General features: G+C 53.3%; 5 protein-coding genes across 5 annotated transcripts; 2 read left to right on the forward strand and 3 right to left on the reverse strand.

Moving 5' to 3' along the window:
* Window positions 1-639: 639 nt before the first annotated feature.
* On the reverse strand, window positions 640-2,274 carry N0V96_000092 (uncharacterized protein; the record flags this gene model as incomplete). The annotated part of the gene is made up of 3 exons (XM_065755830.1): window positions 640-1,182; window positions 1,286-1,914; window positions 2,073-2,274. The coding sequence occupies 3 exons, from the start codon at window positions 2,272-2,274 to the stop codon at window positions 640-642; spliced, it is 1,374 nt and encodes a 457-aa protein (XP_065615070.1).
* A 1,754-nt stretch (window positions 2,275-4,028) lies between these two features.
* N0V96_000093 (uncharacterized protein) lies at window positions 4,029-4,451 on the forward strand (the record flags this gene model as incomplete). The annotated part of the gene is made up of 1 exon (XM_053191766.2): window positions 4,029-4,451. The coding sequence occupies one exon, from the start codon at window positions 4,029-4,031 to the stop codon at window positions 4,449-4,451; it is 423 nt and encodes a 140-aa protein (XP_053050850.2).
* A 681-nt stretch (window positions 4,452-5,132) lies between these two features.
* Window positions 5,133-7,055, reverse strand: N0V96_000094 (uncharacterized protein; the record flags this gene model as incomplete). The annotated part of the gene is made up of 2 exons (XM_053191765.1): window positions 5,133-6,802; window positions 6,965-7,055. The coding sequence occupies 2 exons, from the start codon at window positions 7,053-7,055 to the stop codon at window positions 5,133-5,135; spliced, it is 1,761 nt and encodes a 586-aa protein (XP_053050849.1).
* Window positions 7,056-10,783: 3,728 nt separating this feature from the next.
* On the forward strand, window positions 10,784-11,939 carry LYS12 (homoisocitrate dehydrogenase; the record flags this gene model as incomplete). The annotated part of the gene is made up of 2 exons (XM_053191764.2): window positions 10,784-10,808; window positions 10,891-11,939. The coding sequence occupies 2 exons, from the start codon at window positions 10,784-10,786 to the stop codon at window positions 11,937-11,939; spliced, it is 1,074 nt and encodes a 357-aa protein (XP_053050848.1).
* Window positions 11,940-12,743: 804 nt separating this feature from the next.
* On the reverse strand, window positions 12,744-13,981 carry N0V96_000096 (uncharacterized protein; the record flags this gene model as incomplete). The annotated part of the gene is made up of 4 exons (XM_053191763.2): window positions 12,744-13,029; window positions 13,088-13,438; window positions 13,487-13,722; window positions 13,781-13,981. 4 exons carry the CDS (start codon window positions 13,979-13,981, stop codon window positions 12,744-12,746), a joined length of 1,074 nt encoding a protein of 357 aa, XP_053050847.1.
* Window positions 13,982-22,403: the final 8,422 nt, after the last annotated feature.

Raw genomic sequence — 22,403 nt, forward strand, 5'->3', positions numbered from 1 at the left:
ATATTTTTCGCGGCATTTAGCTTCATTCATTTTGCAACTCAGGCATATAGTCAAGCTTGGTGGTCCAGATGCGTTCAACCATCTTCTGCGAAGAAGCTGATTGCTTGAGCTGATTGCACGCGGCTAGGATCTTCATGGATGTCATGAGAAAGGCGTTTCTGTAGAACGAAAAGCCATGACCAGGGCGAGGACAGAGTGAACGATAAAGGCTCGTTTACCCTCATCGGCGTGGGGGACCTATTACTGTGAAGTGGTCGCCTTTCTTCACCTGCCCCGGTTGGAGAGAAAGGGGTGAAGAGGGGGAGGGAACAAGAATGTATATCTGGCTCAAGCATTTATGGTTACACCCTAGCCTCTCTGGTGAGATTCGTATGAAGCTGCCTCAGTTACTGGATTGCTGCTCAGCATTGATGATATTTGTGAGTATACGTCCAGGCAAAAGGCCAACTAGGTCAAAAGGCACACGATCTCCGGGACATTTGCGGACAGGAAATTATCTATTGAGGTTACGTACTCAATGACCAAACTACCCAAGGTACCCAGGATTGCTCCCTCATTATGGAATCAAAAGCAGGAAAAAGACATCATCCAAAAAGATTAGTCCCCGCATTTCCCTCACATCGCCAGCACTTATCCCACTCACCCAAACTTCTTCTCAAACTTCCTAAACATCCCCGTAACACCCTTCTCCAATCTCCCAACATTCGCCTCCAACCTCCCCGACGGGTCCTGCTTGCCCGTATACCCCTTATACTTGCCTGCCTCCATCTCCGTAGGCCGATACGCCTGCTGATGAATAGAGTAGTCAAACGCCCCTGGCTGCTGCTGCTGCTGGCTGCCCCCGTTGCTACTGCTATACGAGTACTGCGAGAATCCGCCGGGCGGAGGCGACATGGGCGCCCCGGCAACCGGCGGCGCGGAGGCAGCGGTAGTCGTTGTGGACGGCGGTGTCGCGGGTGCGTGGACGGCGGCGGCTTGCGGTTGAGGGGTTCCCTGCTGCGTCTGCGCATGCGGTTGGGGTTGTTGTAGTTGAGGCGGCTGAGTAGGCGGCGGGGGCGGCGGCGCGAAGCCGGGAGACGAGGGGAACGGGCTGCCGTTGGCGTAGGGGTTGACTAGTCCCGGAGAAGCGAGGCCTCCGTGTACGGCTTGCGCCGGCATCGTTGCTGCGCGCTGGAGAACGGGCTGGCCTGGGGGTCCACCGAATTGCGGCGGTGGGGGAGGAGGGGGAGTCCGATGCCGTGTCCCTGTCCCTGTGCGCTCTGGAATCCGGGAGGAGGCACGAAACCCGGGGAGAACGGGGCCTGCGCGTCGTAGGCAACGGCGGCGGCCAAGGGATCGGCGACGCCGTCTTCGGGGGCGGGGTCTTTTCTCTGTGGCGGATGGCCTCTGGAGCGGCTGGGGCGGCGGGGTTGTATGCCATTGGTGCAAAGCTCGCTGGCTGCTCTTGTTGTTGTTGTTGATGGGCTGGTGGTGCAGCGGCTACGGCCGAGGTAGGTGGCCCGGCGAAAGCTGAGCCGTTTTGCTGTTGTTGCTGTTGCGCGGAAGCGCCTCCTCTCGGGGATCCGTAGTTTGGGTCCGATATCGCGACGTGTTCGAGCTGCTGAACGACGGAGCTCACGGGTTGATGTTGCGTGTGCTGCTGAACATGGTGCTGATGTTGCTGCTGCTGGGGCTCGTCGAGGATCTCGACCTGAGCGGGGGGGAGGACGAAGCGGATGCCGTTGACGAACTGGAGGGCGTCATCGGCCTTCCAGAAGTAAATGTCAAGCGAATGGAGCTTGTAGTGATATTTGTTCTGGTTCTGGGGGTCGTAGGTGGGCAGGTGCCATTCCATCTGGTCCGTCGTCTCGCCTACGATGAGGGTTACCATGCACTGGTGGTTGTACGAGTATCGGACGTGCGTCTTATCGAGGACTGTGAAGGAATGTTGGTTAGCGGATGTGATATATTGTTAGCTCCAGCTCCAGCTCAAACTCAAGCTCAAGCTCAAGCTCAAGCTTTAAATGAAGCTCTAGCTTGTGCTTTGGAGACATAGACAGCTCTCGGAGCAGTAAACATGGGTTTCTACGCACATCCGTCAAAGGCATCTTGGTCTTCGGTGCCAGGCTGGTTGGCAATCTCGATGCGCGCGCGGCGGTCGTTTGCGTTTTCGAAAAGGTAGACGTAAGATCCCTTGTCGAAGCGGTGGTGCGGCGGATTACTCGCCGGCGGGCCGTAAAAGTAATGGACGTCTCCGAAGCTGTTGAGCGTTTGAGGCCAGTCAGCAGCCGCCATCTTGATATGTATATATGCGCCGCCTCTCTATGTGCAAATGGATCGCAAATTGCAGAATCCCACGTTCTCTTTCGGGTGTGGGTGTCGAGAGACAGAGGGACAGAGAGGGGAAAAGACCGAAGAAGGGTCAGGTAAGATGGTTGTAAGAGACAATGCGAGCTACTTTACCACATCTTCGGAAAGATGAAATCCAACAGACAGACAGAACTTACAGAGTAGCAACATTTTCCTCTCCCGGCCGGGTCGCCATTCTCTAATTGTGGGATTGCTGCGAGCAGCCCCTCCAAACCTTTCCTTACCTTGCCGAACTTCCAACAATGCCAAACAAAGGAAGCTCCAAGAATAGCTTCCTTGCCTACTCTCTGTCCAAGGGTTCGGGACCACTCCCTGGGCCGATGATCCGATTGACAAGCACCAGAGAGGCGCGCAACTTTCTCGGGGTATTGGCAGATTGGTACCCCGCCTCGGTCAAGGTAAAAGGTAATGTAGCCAAGGGCGGCAGCAGGTACGAATAGAGAACCAACAGAGCTCTCTGTTGCGGGCGAAATTAGAGAAAGATGAGAGTGTGTGTGGCACCTGGTTTATTTCAGGAACAAGATGAGAGGGAAAAGGGGAAAAGAGTTTCGTTTGAGGAGGAGGTGGGAAAAGATGGACTGTTTTGCGCCGAGGGTGTCGAGGTTTTGTGTAGCTTGCTTACTACCAGAGCAGACCAGTCTCGACGATCCAAAGCTCTCTCTCTCTCTCTCTCTCTCTCTCTCTCTTCGTCTCGTGTGATCAATCACCCAATACCCCTCTAGCCCTCTTCTCTCTCTTTATCTCGGTACCACTCAGTAGCCAGACCGCCTCGAGAACCCCCTCTTCCAGTGGCATGGGCAAAAAAAAAACAAAAAAAACAATTCGCAAAGTGACAAAAAGGAAGAGCCAGCCAGTCACGCTACCTTACCTTTGGGGGTCTTGCGACTTCGCGGAAACGCCCATCAACCCAATGCCCCCCGCCATTCTCCTCCAAGTCCCAGGAAGCTCACAAGCTAAGGTAGACCATGCGCGTGCCAGGCCCTGCTTGCGTTGCGTCTGCTGTGAAATGCATGGGTGGTGAGCTGCAGCTGGTCGCATCGACTGGTCAACTCGGCGCTTAGAAGACGTCGGGGATGGCCAATCAGGAGCTCCAGCCGGGGTTTGTAGAACGGTAGAACGGACAGTGACGGGAAAGTGCCGTCGTCGGGGAGTGGAGTCCGATGTGACCGCCGTAGAGCATGGACCAACTTCCATCACCTAAGGTAAGGTAAGGTAGGCTTGGCCTTTTTTTCTCAAGGTGAGATGAGGGTGAGATGAGGTGGCTCGGTGGAGACGCTCGGTGAGTAGAGGTGTGTTGACCGAGGTACCGATGTACTCCTGTCTTAGTCATCATTCGACATCGGCTGCGCTGGGCGTGTCCAAATTTTTGGCGATAGCTTCCCTGTGGCTTTGATTGCTTGAGTGACGACTTATTTTTTGGAGCCAGCCAACGCGCAACGCACACTCCTTTCGACCCTCGAGAACGGTACATCTTTTTATTGATCGCCAATTGACATCGATACAGTAAGCTCCCACAAATCAATTGAGCTTGCTCCACGTCAAGACAAATCGCCAACAATTATCCACAGCACCGCGACGACTTCGACGACTCCCCTACGACCCCGAACCCTCCCGCATACCACATCCTCTTACACCCACATAACCGGCGAGCCCAAGGCTCCCGAAAACCAAACTCCAAAATGGGCGGCCTAACAAACGTAATCAACATGTGCTCCCACCTCCAAAACGCCTCCCGCGCACGCCTGGGCATGACCTCCGTCACAAACACAAAGCAAAACCTCAACCTCGCCCTCGCCCTCCACCGCTCCGGCTTCGTCTCCTCCCTCTACCGCGGCGGCCCGACCCCGCCCGCGCCCGAAGACCTCCTCCACGACCCGGAACCCGTCACCTCGGCCAACGTCGCCACGCGCCGTCTCTGGCTGGGGCTCAAGTACTGGAACAACGAGCCCGTCCTCCGCGGCCTGACCATGGTCACCAAGCCCACGCGGCCCATCAACGTCCACATTGAGGACCTCGAGCTCGTCGTCCGCGGGTTCCCGACCAAGAACGGGCTCGTCAAGGGGCTCGCGCTGGGGGGAGTGCCTGTTTATTTCTACGGATAGGGGTATTTTGGAGGCGAGAGAGGCGCTGGCGAGGAAAGTTGGCGGTATGGTCCTGTGCCGGGCGAGATAAGAAGGGGAAAATAGATCTTGTTATAGGTTAGGGGAAGAAAGAAAGATGGGCTTTAGAGAAGGGACAAGCCTGATAGCCACTCCCTATGAGGAGAATGTGTCTAGGCCTTGGGGAAAAAGGAGTCTTGGGAAGAACAAGACACAACAGGGCAGGCGTCGAAGTCAACCTACTACTGCTCTGTAGGAGCAATGTCCTCCATATACTGTACAAAAGTTGTATTCTAGAGAAGACACGAACACACCATATTTGAACCTTGTCTGTCCCGTCGCCAGATTGCAACGATATCTGTTCTTAGGGAGCACTAGGCTCGAGCCTACCATTCAACTAGCTACCGCTCACCTGCGTAGATAACAGCACAGAACAGTACTCACATTCCACCTAACACCACCGAACCGTTTACATGTCCGGAAAGTCAACAATGATTCTCTGCGATTGGTATTCATTCTCTATAACTGATTTCGGGCTCCAGACACCAACTTCTCCATGCTCCGGAACTTTGAAATCTCTCACGAAGTAATTTACGCCTTTTTGTCGGTCAGGTATCATGGTACACCCCAATGGTTTCTAAAACTATACAATCACCTCCGCCACTCTTCGACACAATTCTTCTTTCATGCAGTCTCAGTCTTGACTTCTGTGGTTGCCTCAACAGGGGCCGGAGCTGACTCCGTCTTGTCCTCCGCTGCCTCTTTCTCATCGGCCAGCAGCTCCTCGAACTCATCCGGGCTCTTAAGCTCTTGGTCCTCGGTCTCTTCCTCCTTGAGGTCGAGCGTGGCAGTCTGCTGAATGATGTCGTCGAGCTCGGGCTCCTCAACACGCTCTTCGGTGACGGCCTCCAGCTCTGGCGCCACAGTCTCCGTCTCCTCGACAGGGGCATCAGCCTCAACCTCCTTAGCCGGGCTAGCTTCAACCGCAGTCTCCTCGACAATAGGCTCTGGTGTGACCGGTGCCTTTGCCTCAGGGGTTCTCGGTGCCTCGGCGATGGCCTCGGCCTCTGCGGTCTCAACGACCTTCTTGACTGGAACATCCTTCTTGCTAGCGAAAGGGCTGCCTGTGCGGCTTCCCGCCCGCACCGCTGCCGGCCGAGAGAGCGCTCTCTTGGGGCTCCTTGAAGCAGAGGCCTTCTTGGCGCTGCTTGGCTTTGCGCTCCTGCTTCTGGGAGGGGTGACGGGAGCCTTCTCCGACACCTTCGAGGTCGAGCTCGCTGTGGGTCGCATCATACGAGCCAGGAAACCTTCGTCAACCTCCTTGTCCTTCTTGGTAAGGGGGTGATCCTGAAGGGGCTTCTTTGGCGGCGGACCAATGCTGGGTCGGGGCCTGTTGATGACTGAGTTCTGGCGCTTGAGAGTCTTGGGCGGCGCAGCAGCACCGGGCGCGCTCGCTCTGCTAGCCGGACGGCCCTGGTTGCCAGAGGCACGCGAGAGGGTTTCGCGAGGAGCCTCCTTGACTCTCTGGACGGAGGCGGCAGTCGGGGCCATGAGCGAAGCAGGCAGCTTCACAGGCTTGGTAGGCGACTTGACCTTGGGCTTGACAAAGCCAATGCCGCTGGAGGGAGAAACTTGTACGGGTGCAGGCTTCTTGCTAGCGCCTGCCGTTTTCGCGGCGGACTTGGGTGTCGAAGTCGCCGTCTTCTCAGCCGGCTTCTTTGAGGTGTCGTGCTGAGCCTTGGGGGCGCTCGACTTGGAGCCTCCCGTTGCTGTGGTAGGGGTCTTGGCAGTGACTGGGGATCTCAACGGTGTCTTTGCTCTCGTAATGGTAGCAGGAGGTGCCAGTTTCGCAGGGGGTTTGGCGGTGGTCTTTGTGGAGTTTTTGGGAGCTGTGGCCCCGGTGGTCTTCGCGGCAGCTGTTCCATTGGAAACGTTGTGGTCGGGCGACATTTGCGTCGGGTCGCCTGGGAGGAGCTCTGGCGTAGGCGTTTCGATATCTACGTGTTTGTCGGGGTTGTGGCTCGGGTGGTTGTTCAGAGCCCCCAAGTTTCGAGGCGAGGCTCCGTTTGTCGGCTTGTCCGCTTCGGGGCGGCGAGGAGACTCGGGAATGGGGCTGCCGACGATATTTGTCTTGTAGCCCCCGGAGGTGTCCTCGGTGGCCATTGTCTTATCAGAGAGGCCAGACACAGACGCCTCTCCCTCGGTATGGCTGCTGAGCCTTCGCTGGGACACACTCGACTCGTTACTGGGATCTCGGCGGAGTCCTACTCTTCCGTCTTTTTCAACAGCAACAAAGCTCGTTCGAATTTTGGAGAGTGGCCGGGTGGATGATGGAGGGGGAGTTTCGGTGCCGTCTGTAGAGGTATTAGGTTAGTTGAAATGCGTACACGATGGATAGATGGTGTTTGGAGAGCCAAGCTGTGTACTTCTCTGCGTTGAGAAGAGGTCGACAAGGCAAACTGGCCGAGAGAAGCTGCGTCTAATGCCATGGAGCTAAGAACGGCGGGGGAACTTACTGGAGGAGAGGCCAGGGGACCTTCCCCGATCCGGGGGGCTCGAGTCGGCTTTTTGCTCGAACATGGCCCGAAGGTTCTTAACGGCTGACATGGCGGCGGTATTGGGTCGCTACCGAGCGACTTCTTTCAACCAAGGTGTTGGAGGAAGCTGTGTGGGATACGTGGAAGTTGCGACAGGTGGATCGTTTTGAGACAGAAGTTTAGAGGCAAGAATCGCGTGCGCTAGGCGTGGTGGGTTACAATGGTGGACTCGGGCGTTGGATGTTGCCGGAGGGAAGGCGCATGCCCGGTCTGTCCTCGTGATTGCGGAGGAGTCGGTATACAACTCGAGGTCGAAGTGAAGGAAAAGCTGCACTTCAAGTCGCGACACAGCTCTTGAGGCTCGTCGAGGCGGAACGGCGCAGGGGGGCGGAGGGGGGTTCGTCGCGGCGGTGTCAGCGCAGTGAGGCAGACACTGCCCAACGGCTGGAGGATTTTGGATGTTGGGCAAGAATTGGTGGAGGAATAGCGAGTTGCTATGACAGCTGGAGATGCATGATCAACAGTCGGTCGGGGGGTTTTGGTAGTTGAAGCAGTCAAACAGCAGACGGCAGCGGTCGTATGGCAGCCGATTGATTGTTGCGGTGGGTGGTGTTGTATGCAGCTTGTGTTGGGTGATGTGTTGTTTGGATGTCTCAGCCAAAGTCTCGTTCGTCTCCAGGCCTCGGTAGGTTGTAACTCGAGGTGTAAGGTGTAAGGTGGTCAGTCCCGTCGCGCGTTTGCGTGTCCGTGCCGTCCAGATCAGAGAGATAGTGCCGGTGATGTATGGGGGAGAAAAGACGACAGTCGAAAGGTGGGTGGTTCGAGAAGGGGAAGACTCAGGGAAGTGAGGTTGCTGGCCTTCAGGGCTGGCATTTAAATTACGGACACCCCATAATCATAATCAGAGGCGGAAAAGGGACGGCCGACGTGGATATTTGGGCAATGGGCGTGTGACTGGATCGATCCAAACGAGCCAAAAAGAGCCCACCACCACTATCAATCGCTCTCGACGAAGTACGTAGTAAGCCTGTCTGTCTATGCTGAACTATCCAGGACCAGTTATCCATACATTACCTGGTTCCATACTCGGTGCAGCTACAGAGTATAGACAGACACTTCACCATACTGCGTAGGGGGTGAGGGACTTGGACTGGAATTCAGGGGCTCCCATGAACGCACATGCTCCCTCTGCTACCACGCTACCAAACCGTCCCGACGCGCTTGCCAGCCTGCCAGATACAAAGTTGCACTCCTGACACCTTCACAAGGCGGTGGGATGTTATGTAGAACACATGTATTTACATACACAGTAATGCATACTTAGTTAGGTACAAGCTAAGGTGCGGATGCTGTACAAGGTACTTGAAGCTTGAGTGGAGACGAGATATCCATTTTTAAGATACCTCAAGTGTCCGTGATGTGTAAGGATAGGTACTTATGCATCTACACAGCACCGGCGCGGACATGTGCCTCCTCTCTGCAGGACGTCTGCAGCAGTGTAGCAACCCACTCACCACTCAGTGCCACTGGCCCTGGACCGTCCTCTCTCGCTTCTCGAATTCAACTGCAGGGACCCCGAGTGGGAAATCCATTGGCTCAGCCGGGGTCAATTTACCAGAGAACATGGTTCTGGAAGGAAGCTCATTTCCTCCGGGCCACTGCTCTGGTATCGAAATGCAGCTTCTCCAGACACGAAGAAGAGAAGTGGTTGAATGGCAGTGACTCTTTGGTTTCATCATTTAGAGTGGTGGGTGGTCACTGGTGATGGGCCCTGGGATCTCTCATCGCTGGCCCCTTTTTTCTAGCTTGGGTTCTCGTGATCATCCATCCTTTGGGCCTCAAGAGTCGAGTCTAAGAGTCAGGAAACAGAAGAGGCCAACTGGCCCCCAATGATGCCCCTCCCACCTGAAATTGGCGCTCTGAGCTGGTCGGGAGATTGTATCAACGATGGCCGTGCTAAAAAGCCTCAGCGAGCGCATCTGCTGGACGGTTCCTTCGGGAATCGGGGCACGGGCAAATTGGACGAGACGAACAGGCCGGCGCCAGTGTCAGTCTGGCAGACATCGGAATCGGCTAGCCGGAGAGCAATGACTCTGTTCCGGCTCGTACCTGACTAGGCTGGTTGGCGTGACGGGTGTTGGCCGTTGATTTCCAATTATCAAACGTTCCCTCCTGTGTCTTTTCTCTCTTTCTTTGTCTGTGACTTTGTGATTCTGACCAGCTCCATTCCCGTTCGCTTTCTTTCCCCTCCAAAATGCAAAGCTACGTATCGAGATACTTATGCACGGTCTCCTGTTTCAGATAGCCTCTTCAATCTCCTATCCGTTTTGTGCATTAGTGCGTAATCTGCAGAGCCCATCGTGTATCTTGTAACTGCATGTGGTTTGGCTTACCGCCTTTTGTCGTCTAACGTACCTTAGCTCTGGCCCATTATACAGGAACATAATGCATTATTCGTTGAAAGAAAGGGGGGGTCCTCCTCGAGCCCCTCAGACACGCGGGGACAAAGGAAGAGAAAAGACGCGCAGGTATCCGTACAGCAGCGAAAGGAGAAAAAAAGTTAGCATTGTTGACATTCAGGCCCGTTTCATTATTGCTAATATATCCGGCTGCTCCAGCAACTGCAAGAACGGCCCCATCTCCCATTATCAATCCATAACCTCAAAACTCCCATCATGCTCAGTGCATCGTGTGCCTCAGAATTCAATGTCCGTGGTGAGGAGAAGTGATGTATCTGGAACACTGGATATCTGGGACCCCCTCTTCTTTCTACCCAGTTGTTGATCAATCCAGTCTCGATCCCGCCTCCGATATGTGTCCAGTCGTGTCCACTAATAGCAGTGGCAATTGAACATCATCTCCCATCTCGGGACGGAGATACGGAGGGGAAGGAGCAAGGACTGGACTCAAGGACTCCAGCTTCTGGGGTTGGTCATACCGCTCCCCGGCGCGAGGCGAACCTCCCGTCTTCTGGAAGCTCGCAGTAACAGGGAAGAACCGGGTTTGGGGTACCTTTTCCCGCTCTTCGACTCAACGACTCCTCGGGGGACCGTTCCTTTCCAACACGCTAAGAAATGCAGAATGTGGGGAGGAAATTTCTCACCAGTCTCGGCCCTTGCTCCAGGTCTGCCTATAGGCCACTCCTCACTCTCTTTCATGAGCTCGCTCATATGCCGACTGGACAGGCTTCCCGGGTACTGTCCGTCCCATGGCCGAAAATCGGCAACGAGCATATGTATACTTTCCTTCTCAGAGGATGGTTCTTGTGCTCACTTATAACCAGCGATGGACGGAGGACAAGGTGGGTGGACGCTGACAACATCGTGGCTGACAGCGCATCAACCCCCAAGCCTGCCGAAGCCAAGTTCCAGGTAGAACTCAAAGCCCACGAACCCGGTCAATTGACGCGAAAGCGAATCAAAGAGAGTCCCAAGACGCGCTTCTGGTGCTACCGTGCTGTGTGCATCCCAGATTCGCCAATGTAACCATGACTTGACGCAATAGTGCGGAATCAACCGTGTTTTACAGAGCTCCGATGCACACCCGCAAAGTACGTACCGCGGCTAAGGTAAGCCAGTGAAGGCACTGAGGACCCTGGGCGATCGTGTTAGTGCCGACCACCAATTGGTCGCTCGCCGGATCGGCCCTCGGTGTGCATGGCCCGTACCTCCGATATCGACCGTGCAGGTGAGGTGGGCTATTTTTTACTTTTGCGACTCATTCCCTCAGAGCTTTTGCTGCAAACAATCCCTCATCCATCCGCCAAACCAGCGCTTTGGACGCCAATTGACGCCCATCATGTCTGTCAGAACTCTTAGAATCGGTAAGACTGCCTTTGGACAGGTCAATTGACTTGTCATCCGTCCCTTAAACTACCGTGTCCAAACTAACACACCTACCCTCAGGCCTCATCCCCGGTGACGGCATCGGCAAGGAGGTCATCCCCGCCGGCCGCCGCGTCCTCGAGGCCCTCCCCTCCTACCTCGGCCTCAAGTTCGAGTTCACCGACCTCAAGGCCGGCTTCGAGACTTTCGAGCAGACGGGCGCCGCCCTCCCCGACAAGACGGTCGAGATCCTCAAGAAGGAGTGCGATGGCGCCCTCTTTGGCGCCGTCTCCTCCCCGACCACCCCCGTCAAGGGCTACTCCTCCCCCATCGTCGCCCTGCGCAAGAAGCTCGACCTCTACGCCAACGTCCGCCCCGTCAAGACCATCCTGACCGCCGCCAAGCCCATCGATATGGTCATTGTCCGCGAGAACACCGAGGACCTCTACGTCAAGGAGGAGAAGACGTACGATGGCCCCAACGGCAAGGTCGCCGAGGCCATCAAGCGCATCTCGGAGAAGGCTTCCTACCGCATCGCCGCCATGGCTGGCGAGATCGCCCTCCGCCGCCAAAAGATCCGTGACGCCGGCGCCGCCAGCATCCACTCCCGCCCCCTCGTCACAATCACCCACAAGTCCAACGTCCTCTCCCAGACCGACGGCCTCTTCCGCGCCACCTCCAAGGCCGCCCTCGCCGACCCCCGCTTCGCCGGCAAGGTGTCCGTCGAGGAGCAGATTGTCGACTCCATGGTGTACAAGCTCTTCCGCCAGCCCGAGGACTACGACGTCATCGTCGCACCCAACCTGTACGGCGACATCCTCTCCGACGGCGCCGCTGCCCTCGTCGGCTCCCTCGGCCTCGTGCCCAGCGCCAACGTCGGCGAGGGCTTCGCCATCGGCGAGCCCTGCCACGGCAGCGCTCCGGACATCCAGTTCCAAAACATTGCCAACCCCATTGCCACCATCCGCTCCGCCGCGCTCATGCTCGAGTTCCTCAACGAGGAGACCGCTGCCGCCAAGATCTACGCTGCTGTTGATGCTAACCTCGAGGAGGGCAAGCTTCTTAGCCCTGACTTGGGCGGTACCGCCAAGACCACCGAGGTCATTGAGGATATCCTCCGCAGACTGTAAGGTGGTGGTGTGATACTAGTGGATGGATTTTGTTTTATTTTGAGAGGCTAAACTCATGAGGACTGGATATGGCAGTCGACGCGACGGTAGTCGCGCCTTTGATACCTACCATATTACCCAAAAGCATATGTTTCTTGACTTGACTTGAGCCAGTGTTCTCTGAATCTGCATAGTGTCAATGTGAAAAGATGTGAAGGGACTGGAAGGAAAATAAACCGTTTTATTGCTCCTCCACTTATCATAACCTGAACAGCGCGAACTCGACAGGTAGCGATTTCATCTCAGTCTACAGGGGACATTGGAATAAACACTCACGAATAAACGACAACCACTCCACCCCTGCCTCTATAGCGCAAAGTTATCTGAATAGGAAGCAATGAGCGCCGTCTGAATGTGTCTATGACCTAGTGGTGGAAGTATTTACGCATAATTGGGTCCTGCAAAGGTTGCGAGTTCGAATTTGGTGGTCCTACATAATGCCACAGACAGCTCATCTTTTTTGTTATGTTTTGCTATGATCCCTCAAGGACCCCAACATCATAGGAAGCACTGCATCGACATGACTTATTTGCAGAAAATCAAGGAATTCTTGTATTAGGGGGCGTCTATGCCTTGTACGCAGCACTCGATTCGTCTCTCTATGGACGAAGTTGGGTATCATTCCTCACCAAAACCACATTGCACCAACTATCGCTCTTCCAAAAGCTCCTGCCTCTGCATCATAGCTCCTCCGCTGTATATCATTATTTCCAAATGCTTCGTTGATGCAAAAAGCCGTATAGCCAAAGAAGATCTGATGTCGCTTCAGGACCACTCAGACTTGCGCGGATCGAATTTACGGCAGTGGCCACACTCGCAGATGAAGCCGTACTTGTAATAGAGCACCGAGGGATCTTGACCGTATGAGATCGTCAGCTCCTCGCCCTCTTCAATCACCCAGTCCCTGACAGTGAACACGAGAGACTCGTGACTGGCACGGTACTTGTAGTCAATCTTGGGCAAGCAGGAGTGATTGAAGCGGCCCGCAATAGCGAAAAGACCAGGCATGTTCCTCTTGTTGCCCGACTTTGAGGGGACATATGCCGCGAAACTGTTATCCAATCAGGATTAGCAAGTCGATGAGAGAATGATAAAAGCTATTCACTTACGCGTTCGTGTTCCAAACCGCCTCCTCGTGGGTCTCGCCTTCCCGACCTTTATGGCCAAACATATCATTGGCGATCAGGCGCTCCTTCTCCGGCAAAGATTCGACAGACGTGGTCACATCTGCGTAGATGGCATGATAGAGAGCCTTTTCGACGAGGATCTGGTCGCCCTGGTACAGCTTCTTGCTCGCGAAAGCGCCCCAACCAGCCGTAGCAGACCTGCGAACCTCGAAGAACTCGTTCGAGAAGATCGACAGCCTCTCCTTGGTGCCGTAGGCGTTCTTGTAGGTTGTAAGGAGCGGCAGTTCAGCAGGTTGAAGAAGGATCTGAGGTTCGATCTTGCCGAATCCATTGCTTTAAATTGTTAGAACAGGCAGGTGGTATTTGGAGGAGATGACTTACCCTTGGGTGGGTTCTTCGGAAGTGACGCTGCTGGCACTCGAGCTTGGGGACCAATCTAGGTAATATCCATTCTCCAGTTCATAGACCTCGTCATCATCATCATCCTCATCGACATCTCCATCGACAATAATGCCTTGCGCAATATAGACAGTCTTCCAAGTAATCTGGGAATGAGGGATAGGGGGGAGAATTGAGTCTATGAATGCCTGAAACTCCAGGAACTCGGCCTTGATTATCTGTGTGTAATAACTATTAGCCCGGTCCTTCTATTTTCGGATTCAAGGTCGCACTCACCTCGAGCGGCTTGCTCTGGTTCAGGATGTTATTGGCCAGTTTGGCTTCGGCGGCAAGGTCGAGCAAAGTATGAAGGCTGTATGTGTCGATGTGAAATTTTGTCCGGACTTGGAAGTCGACAAAGAAGTCGTCACAGGCCATGCCTTGTCTCTGAGGATAGATCACTCCGAGAGTGAAGGCTGTGAATTTATTGACCTCCATCGTAGAAGGAAGGTGGGTTAGTGATGATGGAGTTGGGAAGTTTATTCTCAGTGAGATTCTGAGCTACCAATTAATAAATTAATTTTCCTCTTGCGGTCGCTCTTGCTTGATTCCTTTTTTTTAAGCAATCAGTGCAAAAAGGGTTGATGATGTTGTTTTCGGAGGAAAGTAAAGCTTGACAGTGTAGTGCCAAAAACTTCTTTCGTTTGTGTGATCAGTGTTGGGGATTGTTTAGAGCAAACGAGTAGAGTCGGAATATGAAGTAAAAGTGTTGACTGCCCAAGGAATATTTTTGTCAGCAAAATTTAAGCCGCAAAAATGCTGCTGCTTTCGTTGTCAAGCAATCAGATTATGATGTGTCCACATACTGAGGGAAGTGTGTGCCAGGATTCACGTGAGGCGAATATACCGGCGGATGTTCAGAAGCAGTAGCCTGGTGGGAACAAAAAAAAAAAGAAGAAAATATTATTAAAAAACCTCAATGTTGTAGAAATCAAAGAAAGCTTTTGGATAGTTGTCCCTGTTTTGAAGCAAAAATCTCAAAAGCTGAGCAGGGGAAGTGAAAACTTAGTGAAAAGTGAGGAGGAGAGGATTCAAAGGGTAAAGTTGAGGTGAAGTGAGGCTTTTAATCAGGGCTAGATGGGTTCGTGTTCACCTCATTGTTTTCACTCCTTCCTTGATCTGGTAGGAAAATTTGGGGGGTACCGCACCCAGTATTATAAGATTGATTCCAACGGCAGGAGCCAACTGTGGGTGATAGTTTCCCACTCTATGGTGAGGCTGGAACAAATGCAATCGTAGAAACAGCGTGAGATCCTTATCACATCGCTTTGGTTAGAAAGTCTTCTGTAGAAACCAAAATTTATATCATGGTTGTATGTGACAGAGGAGCAGGTACGCATCGTTTCTTAAGAGTGAGGGAGCCGGGGGCTTAAAGCCAAGGTATGTTGGCATCAAGTCAATCTGAAAGTACTTCAAAGTCAGTCATCTCCCACTGAGTCAATCATCTTGAGTACTAATGAGACTTTAGACCTTCTAGGGTCACTTAAGGGACATGTCTCTCGATGGAGAGGTTTTACGAATAAGGACAGAGCGACATCCTTGAGGCCAAAGACTCAATATGTCAACCAATCCGTCAAGGCAGCATCTTTGAGAACGAAGGTACCAGAAAAAAGCTATCTCACAGCACTTCGGACAGTTGAAACCTCATCTCTACTTCCTGCAAGTCTCGCTTGAAAGGGGCCTTGAGGCAGGTAGATAGACATACCGTCTTGTGGCCAATATTTACATCCTCTTTATAGACGTCTTTCCTTGAGGTAACCACTAAATGGTCTCGAGCTGAACACAAAGGCGTATGCAATAGCAACATGGGCAAAAGAAAGCAACGCTAACAAAATGAGAAACACAATAATAGTAGGATCATCCAGTAGAATCATCAGCTGAAGAGCCAACTTGGATGGAATTGCTTCAGCCTATGTGGTTGAATTCAACCCGACAGCTTGAGCCGTGCCGCCGTACCGATCCAGCCACTCGACTGACAGTCATCGGCCGGCCCAAACCCGCGTCAACGCCTCCTAGCATAGAGAGAGGGCGTCCGAAAACTGTGGCAGGCAAACAAGACGAAAAGCCAGGCAACGGCCGGCGCTACGCTCTGCATGTGTTACAACGCAAGTCCGGAACCGGAAGACGAGCCGATTGCGACAATGCTGCTAAATGCAAGTGTTCATCCGTCAACCATGGCCCAGGCGCAACGTCGCAGATTTCAGCCAGCGCCCTCAACAAACCGGGCGTTGCTCCCCCGTTTCAAACAAACCGCAGGCAGGGAGCGCTCGGTCCAGGAGTATTTGGCCTGAGCAGAAAGCCAAGCCTCGTGGGAAATCGAGAAACATTCTGACAGATGCCGCAGATCAAACTTGGTTCTTCGGAAGAATATCAGCAAAGTGGTAAAGTTGCCCAAAAGTGAAGTACAATGTGAAGCAATCGTTCGCACGGTAGTGTGTGCCTATGACTGTTTTGGCTGCGCTTGTCAAACTCACTCGCCTGTCTGAGAAGACTCTTGTTCATGTTGACTTACAATTCCAAAGAGAGAGATTGTGGATCTGACTCTGCGACAATAGGCAAGGTTTCGACTTCTGAGGTCTAAAGCAATGAGTCACTTGTGTCTCGATATCCACAACGTCTAGATGCGCGTTCTTCGGGGAACCAGCCGGGAGGGACACTTGACAAGTGCGTAAAGTACGACCCAATCGAGTCCGCCACGAGTTCTTTCGGGGCATTTGTTTCGCGCTTTGACAGAAATAGTCCGGAGCTTATGCAAGGTCTTCCCGCCGGGAGTAGTAAGGGAAAGGTTTTTTGAAGTATGCAGGGACGAAGAGTAAGAAGAAAAAGGCGCAAGAGACGCTTGGTGTCGCGCAGAGACGGAGAAATTGCCTCACGCCGGTGCATAGCGAAGTCGAGCGAAGCATCGACAGACGGACACATGTCTTGAGTCGAGCATCATGCCTGATGACGTATCTCATGGGTCGAAGGTTCGTGACGGGGTGAAGCATGCGTGAAAAGCAAAGCAACCTGGAGATAATCTGATGAGAAACGTTGCGTGTCCTGTCGAAGCTTAGCCTTGCTCTGTTATGATAGGGATAGGGCTGATGAGTGTCCAGCAAGAGTTGGCTGTATCTAGGAGCATCCATGAAGATCCCGTCAGATTCACGGGAGGGAATATGAAGTGCGAACGGGAGCGATGGAATTAGCCACACTAAGACTGAGAGGGACGGGACTTAAGATAGTCCTGCAGTGGTTGGCAAGTATGCGCACCGCCTCGTTGGGATCGATCATCGCACCGAAGGAGTGGAACATTCCACGTGATGTCCGGAGCCGGTAGACCGGCAGGTCGTTCTTCGACTCGGACCCTTCTCATGCCGCCCACTTTTCAAACTCTTGGTCAGGAGTCGCATCTTATTCCTTCGCACTGCATTTCCCAAACTCGATGAGACGCCCTGTCGGCCGTTTAGTTCTTGAGTTTGAACAGAGGGAGAAAAAGTTCTTTCTCTCGGCACTGACACCTCTGGGAGCAGCCCACAGACGAGCGAATTTCTTGCACCCGGGGCAGGGTTTAGAGTCTTGGAGAGCAGAAACGACAAGAAACTGTGCTGGTCTCCATTCCGTGGGCTCTGGAGTCTATCCGAGCTTCAGAGTTGCAAAGAAAGCTTCTCCTCCGTCCGGCCCCGCGTGCCGGGAGACCCGTTGGCATGGTCAGCCATGCCCGAAGCTCACGCCTCGTTCCGCGACTGGGCGAAGACATAGCCAGGTAGCAAAGCTCAATGTTTCTGCTGCCTTCTAGGAAGGGTTCCGGGTCCGATGTTCAGGCTCAACCCATCGTTTATCGTTGCAAATTGCTGAACTCACTGCCCAAATTTCCATGTGTTACCCTGGTCAACTCGCAAATGGTTCCTTTGGCCCGTCTTGTGCCCGGAAGGGGTATATCGTAACCCATCATTTCTCTTCCTTTCCCACCCCCTTGGGTAGTCTTGATCCGCCAGGCTTCCACGTCCGATCATCGAACGCAGCTAGAAGGACCGGGTCTCGCCAGGAACCCATGCCGCGGTGACCCTACTTCAGACGGAGGATTGCGCCCTCGGCCGAGTCTCATCAAGAAGTGAAGCCCACATGCGCAGCAGGCACATGTCAAGTAGCTTGTCCCAATGCAATGCGCGAGCCTCTTGTTTTTTTCTGTCTACACTCTACTCTTGTTGCGATCCCTCCGGCAGCCAAAAGTCATCCTTGCTTCGGCATTTCGTCATACGGTCCGATGGGATGCCATGCCATGCCATGCCGCCGAACTTTCCTCCAGGGTGCAGCCCGCCGGGGAGCTATACAAGCCATGGACGTCCCCGTCTCTTTTTGAAAGAACGGGCTTTCGTTATCTACCATCCCATGATTGACTTAGTCCACTGTTATCAGAAGCATTACTCGCCTTCACTTGCAGTCTACACATAAGAATGAGCCTTTCTTCTCACTTATCTGGAGTTGCTTCATCACATCTTTCCAGCTTCAATCATCAAACACATTGATCGCTCATTACTAGCCAATTTTCCACCTTGTACTTCCCGAACTCGTCATCTGTACATCAAGCAAGGTCTCTTTCAGGTAAATATATACTACCTCGTACGACAGCAGAGCAAAGTACTCACACTAGCCAACAGTTCTCATCACAATGGACTACAGAAGCTCAAGTAGATCGAGCCGCTCGGGTTCTAGCCAGCAGTCAAGGCACCGAGATGCCAGCGGGAGACTCAACGAGGGCTCACACTACGTTAAAACCTCGAGTAGTGATCGATCACGCGAAGTCCCCCAGGGCCGTAGTGGCTATAACCGAACACGCGAACATGGTCACAGTGTTTCACCGAAAGGCAGATCCGGATACAACTGAGCCCATCGTCACTTAACGCTGCCCTTTTACCCCACTACTACACCAAATCAGCAAAAAAAAAAAAAAAAAAAATGAACATAGACTAGATAAGAAAGGGTTCACGGGATAGATATTAGAGCGGAGAACACGCTTAAAAAAACAAGGAGGGGCAACCCTTACGCAGAATCAAAACGCTGATTTCAACAATGTAGGCAGGGAAAATCAGTATCAATAGAATATCGATTGAATCAACACTATTCCAAGAATCAAGCGCCGCTTCTCAATCTAATTATACAGAAGTTCCTACCTCTCATATCCCACCAGAGTCCTGTTTTCCTCCAGTTTAAAAGCGTTTTCCTCAGTCAAAGTCGATGAAGAGGCATCAACCACCCGCCAATGCGGCAACCAACCCTACATGCTCGAAAAGAATGAAAACAAAAGATCCGCCGGCCAAATGTATGGGATGCGCTTCCCATAAAGCCGAGTAACGACAAAGAAGCCGCCCCGTCTGACTGAGCCCAGCACACGGACGAAGAATCAACCGCCTTACAAAGTAATCGCAAATAGCCACACCGATAAACAATTCCAAGCTAGGCAGACCAGTATCTCAACTCTCAAAAGCATCTGCGCAAGAAAACCTATGTCTAGGCATCACACCGGAGGTCTGAAAGCACTCTTGACGAGACAGTGCTCACACTCAATGTACGACTCATTCGACGGGACCCAGTGCAGACGCCGACAGTCACAGACCGACCACCTCTCTTCCGTCAAGGACGTGATGAGCTTCCTCTTCTCATACAGGCCGTCTCTAACGCCGCACTCGATGCAGAAGCGACGCAAGAGACCTTCGCCGTTCTGTAGCGTCGGGAGCCACGACTGCTCCTTGTCACCATCGGCTTTGCCGGCGTACCGCCCGACGATACAACCTTCAGACGACACGACGAAGTAGTCAGGCAGCTTATCGAAGGCGGCCTCAGGCTTGATAGTGTGGCAGCGATAGCATCCATACCCCTTGAGCGAAGCTGCAGTACTACTACCGGCCTCCATTGACTTTCCCTTGTTGTAGAGCTCTTCCTGCTGTCTCCTTTGCCCTTACTTTCCTCTTTCTCCGGCCACCCGCAGATCTTGGGGATCTTTCCTTCAGCGTGGATGATGAAGGCCGTCTTGCAGGAGTCAGATGCGTACCACGGCTGGTAGCCCTGAATGCGCCAGTACGGCCCTCCGTGTAAGGCGTCCCAGTCGACTTGGTCGAGAATACGGTTTCGAAGGGAAGGGCACATGTCTTGGAAGAAGTGGGAAAAGTCATGGTACGGTCTGGGGAGAGTTGACCTCGAGAGGGCCGAGAAGGTGACGGTTGGCGTAGGCGGGCTTGATTCGGCTGTAGATGGCTGGATAGGGCTGGATGATTGGCTTCGGATCGGAGGTGTAGACGTTCTGCGATGACTTGGGAGGTTACTGAGGAGCCTCGGGCGTCTTGAAGTAGGTGCGATAGATGGGTCTGAGGCTATGCGACGTCTTGGGGCGGTTGTCGAGCGTCGTCTTCTAGCTTGGTGTTCGGCGGCTGAAAGTGCCATGATGAAGGTTCTGAGATTCCGGGATGTTGTTGTATTTCTTGGTCGATTCGCTTGTGCCTTTCAAGTAGATGTTCTGGTAGGTGTCAGTTGAATATGCCTTCAATAGACTGAAGCAGGCAAACCCACAAGGAGGAGTTGACGAAGTTGTCAAGACTAAGCGAAAGTTCAACAAAATATTATCTTCGAGGGATGAAGATTCATATGGCAGATCGGGAGGATTTCGAGGTGTAGTTGCGGTCGTCCAGTTCTTATACACTGTCTGGGGGATCCAGGTGCTTGAATATTGGATTTGCATGAAGGACGGGATGCTGGGCCATCTGAACAAGCGTCACGACGAAGCAAGGAGGAAAGAGGATGAGGAGGAGCCAAGCAAGGGCTAACAAGCGTACCCTGCACCTCCAACAAGAGAAGGAGACGAACAAGCACGCGCAGCAGCGGCTACACACCTGACAAGGGGAAGGGGGTGTAAGTCTTGCAACTTGCAGATAATGCATTTCAAAGTGAGAAGTGTGCGATTCACTTACCTTTTTGGTTCGTCAAGACTTACCGTAGTAACCTATTGCCAACGGCAAAACTCGACAGTCTTGAACCTCATCCCATTCATGCTCTTCCTTCTCATGTCTTTCTGCTTCTGACTATGTCCTAACCATCGGTCATTAGAGGACCCTCAACCATCTCACCATCGCCCATCATCGCTCTTGACATCACTACCAGCCCGTTCCCGTCGGGACAAGACTAGGCACACAAACACGGCCGCCGGAAAAGCACGATGACATCCGAGGCTCCTCGGAGTCTCCATTCTCGTTGGTCGAATAGACGAGGGGACATTGGCTCAAGGCCTATCGCAGGCTCTGATACACTCACCGGCCGGGCCAGGGTTTCCCTGCAGTTGCAGATCGAAAGAGGCACCTAGACTAGCTAGACGCCATATCCAGACTGAGAGATTTTGACGGTGCCATGGCATAAAACCACACGCAGGGGACGGGTAGAGGACAAGGAGGAGAAGGGAAGCCAGACTTGGGTGAATACTTATTTGCCCTGCAGTGGCGTCATGCCAGAGAGGGAAGAAGTGGAGAGAGAGGGGGGGGCTTTCACTTGTCAACTGGCATGGGGAAAAAGCAAAGATGAACGGATGTTCGAGTTTCTCGTAGACCGTGGGAAACTGTGGCAAGGTCTTGCACCAACAAGCGTGTTGCAACTTGCAAGAGGGGGTGTTCGACCAGGTTCTGGGGCTCCTAGCAGCCCGGGTTCTGGGACCGCATCTCTGTTGGCGGTTCCCAACTTCCTGGAAGTCTGATTTGAACACGGCATGGCGAGACTATGGGGGTTGGTGGGCATGTCCTGTCCAGTCCAGTTCAGGGCAAGTTGCACAATAGGGCTGGTCATGTCATGCCATCAAGTTTCCGCTCACCGGCAACATATGCCCACTTCAAAGCAGACACTCTCCGTCGGATCGGTCTAGACAACGTCTATTATTCGAGACTCATATTATTCACTTGCTCAGAACAACTTGTGTTCAAGTCGAATTCGCAGCTATTCTTTTCCAGAGGGAGCCAAGGGCGCGATCTTTCCGAGACAATATCGTCCAGCATGCCTACAGAGGTTTCGGAAGCGGATCTGGAATACTGCCTGCCCTCCTCTGCATCAGAGACATGTCTTCCCAAATAGGTAAACAATGTCGTTGATAGTGACAGGGGGAGGGGAGTGATGCCTGACGGATCTCACGAGTCACACATCGACAGCCCAACGCCACGAATCGTGAGGGCGGATTCGCGGATGGTGATATGCAACCTGCACAACCGTTTGTAATTCGCGCATCATATCCTTCAACCACGTTCTCCCGTCACATCACGTACTGGTATTACACAACAAAGAGGCAGAGGAAGAGGCAGAGGAAGAGGCAGAGGAAGAGGCAGAGGACGGAGGCTCCCCGCTCCACTACGGTCGACAATTATGACCAGCCGCTCGAATCGCTGACGGTGCGCCCAGAGTAAACTGCATACGAGAGCGGAAGAAGGGAGATTACACGACGTAGCATCTGGTGTGATAAGTGTGACGACCCAACGTGTCGGTGCCGGCGTGCTGGAATTTATTCAAATTCTTGAACGTGCCGCCTCCAACAACCTGGTGAAAAGTAGAAATGAGGTGAGTTGGGACGGGGAATCGGAACCCGCCCTTCCCTCCCCTGCACGTTCGGCCGCGGGTCGAGGTCCTTCTGTCTCGACTCTCTCTTTCGGAGTCTCTCTCCTCACAGCCCTGCTCCCCTTGCTAGCGCTGGCCGCAAAGCCGCAAACAAACAAGCGGGAACGACGTTGGCGATGCTGGTCTTTTGCCAATGCCCTGAGTAGGCATCGATCCAACACCCTACCCCGGTCTCTTCTCGTTGGCAGGACAGGGGTTTGGTTGGAACCGTTGCAACTGTGCAACCAACATCGAAAACAAG

The sequence above is a fragment of the Colletotrichum fioriniae genome, assembly GCF_027942845.1.
Source record: "Colletotrichum fioriniae strain IMI 355084 chromosome Unknown scaffold_1, whole genome shotgun sequence".
Lineage (NCBI taxonomy): Eukaryota > Fungi > Ascomycota > Sordariomycetes > Glomerellales > Glomerellaceae > Colletotrichum > Colletotrichum fioriniae.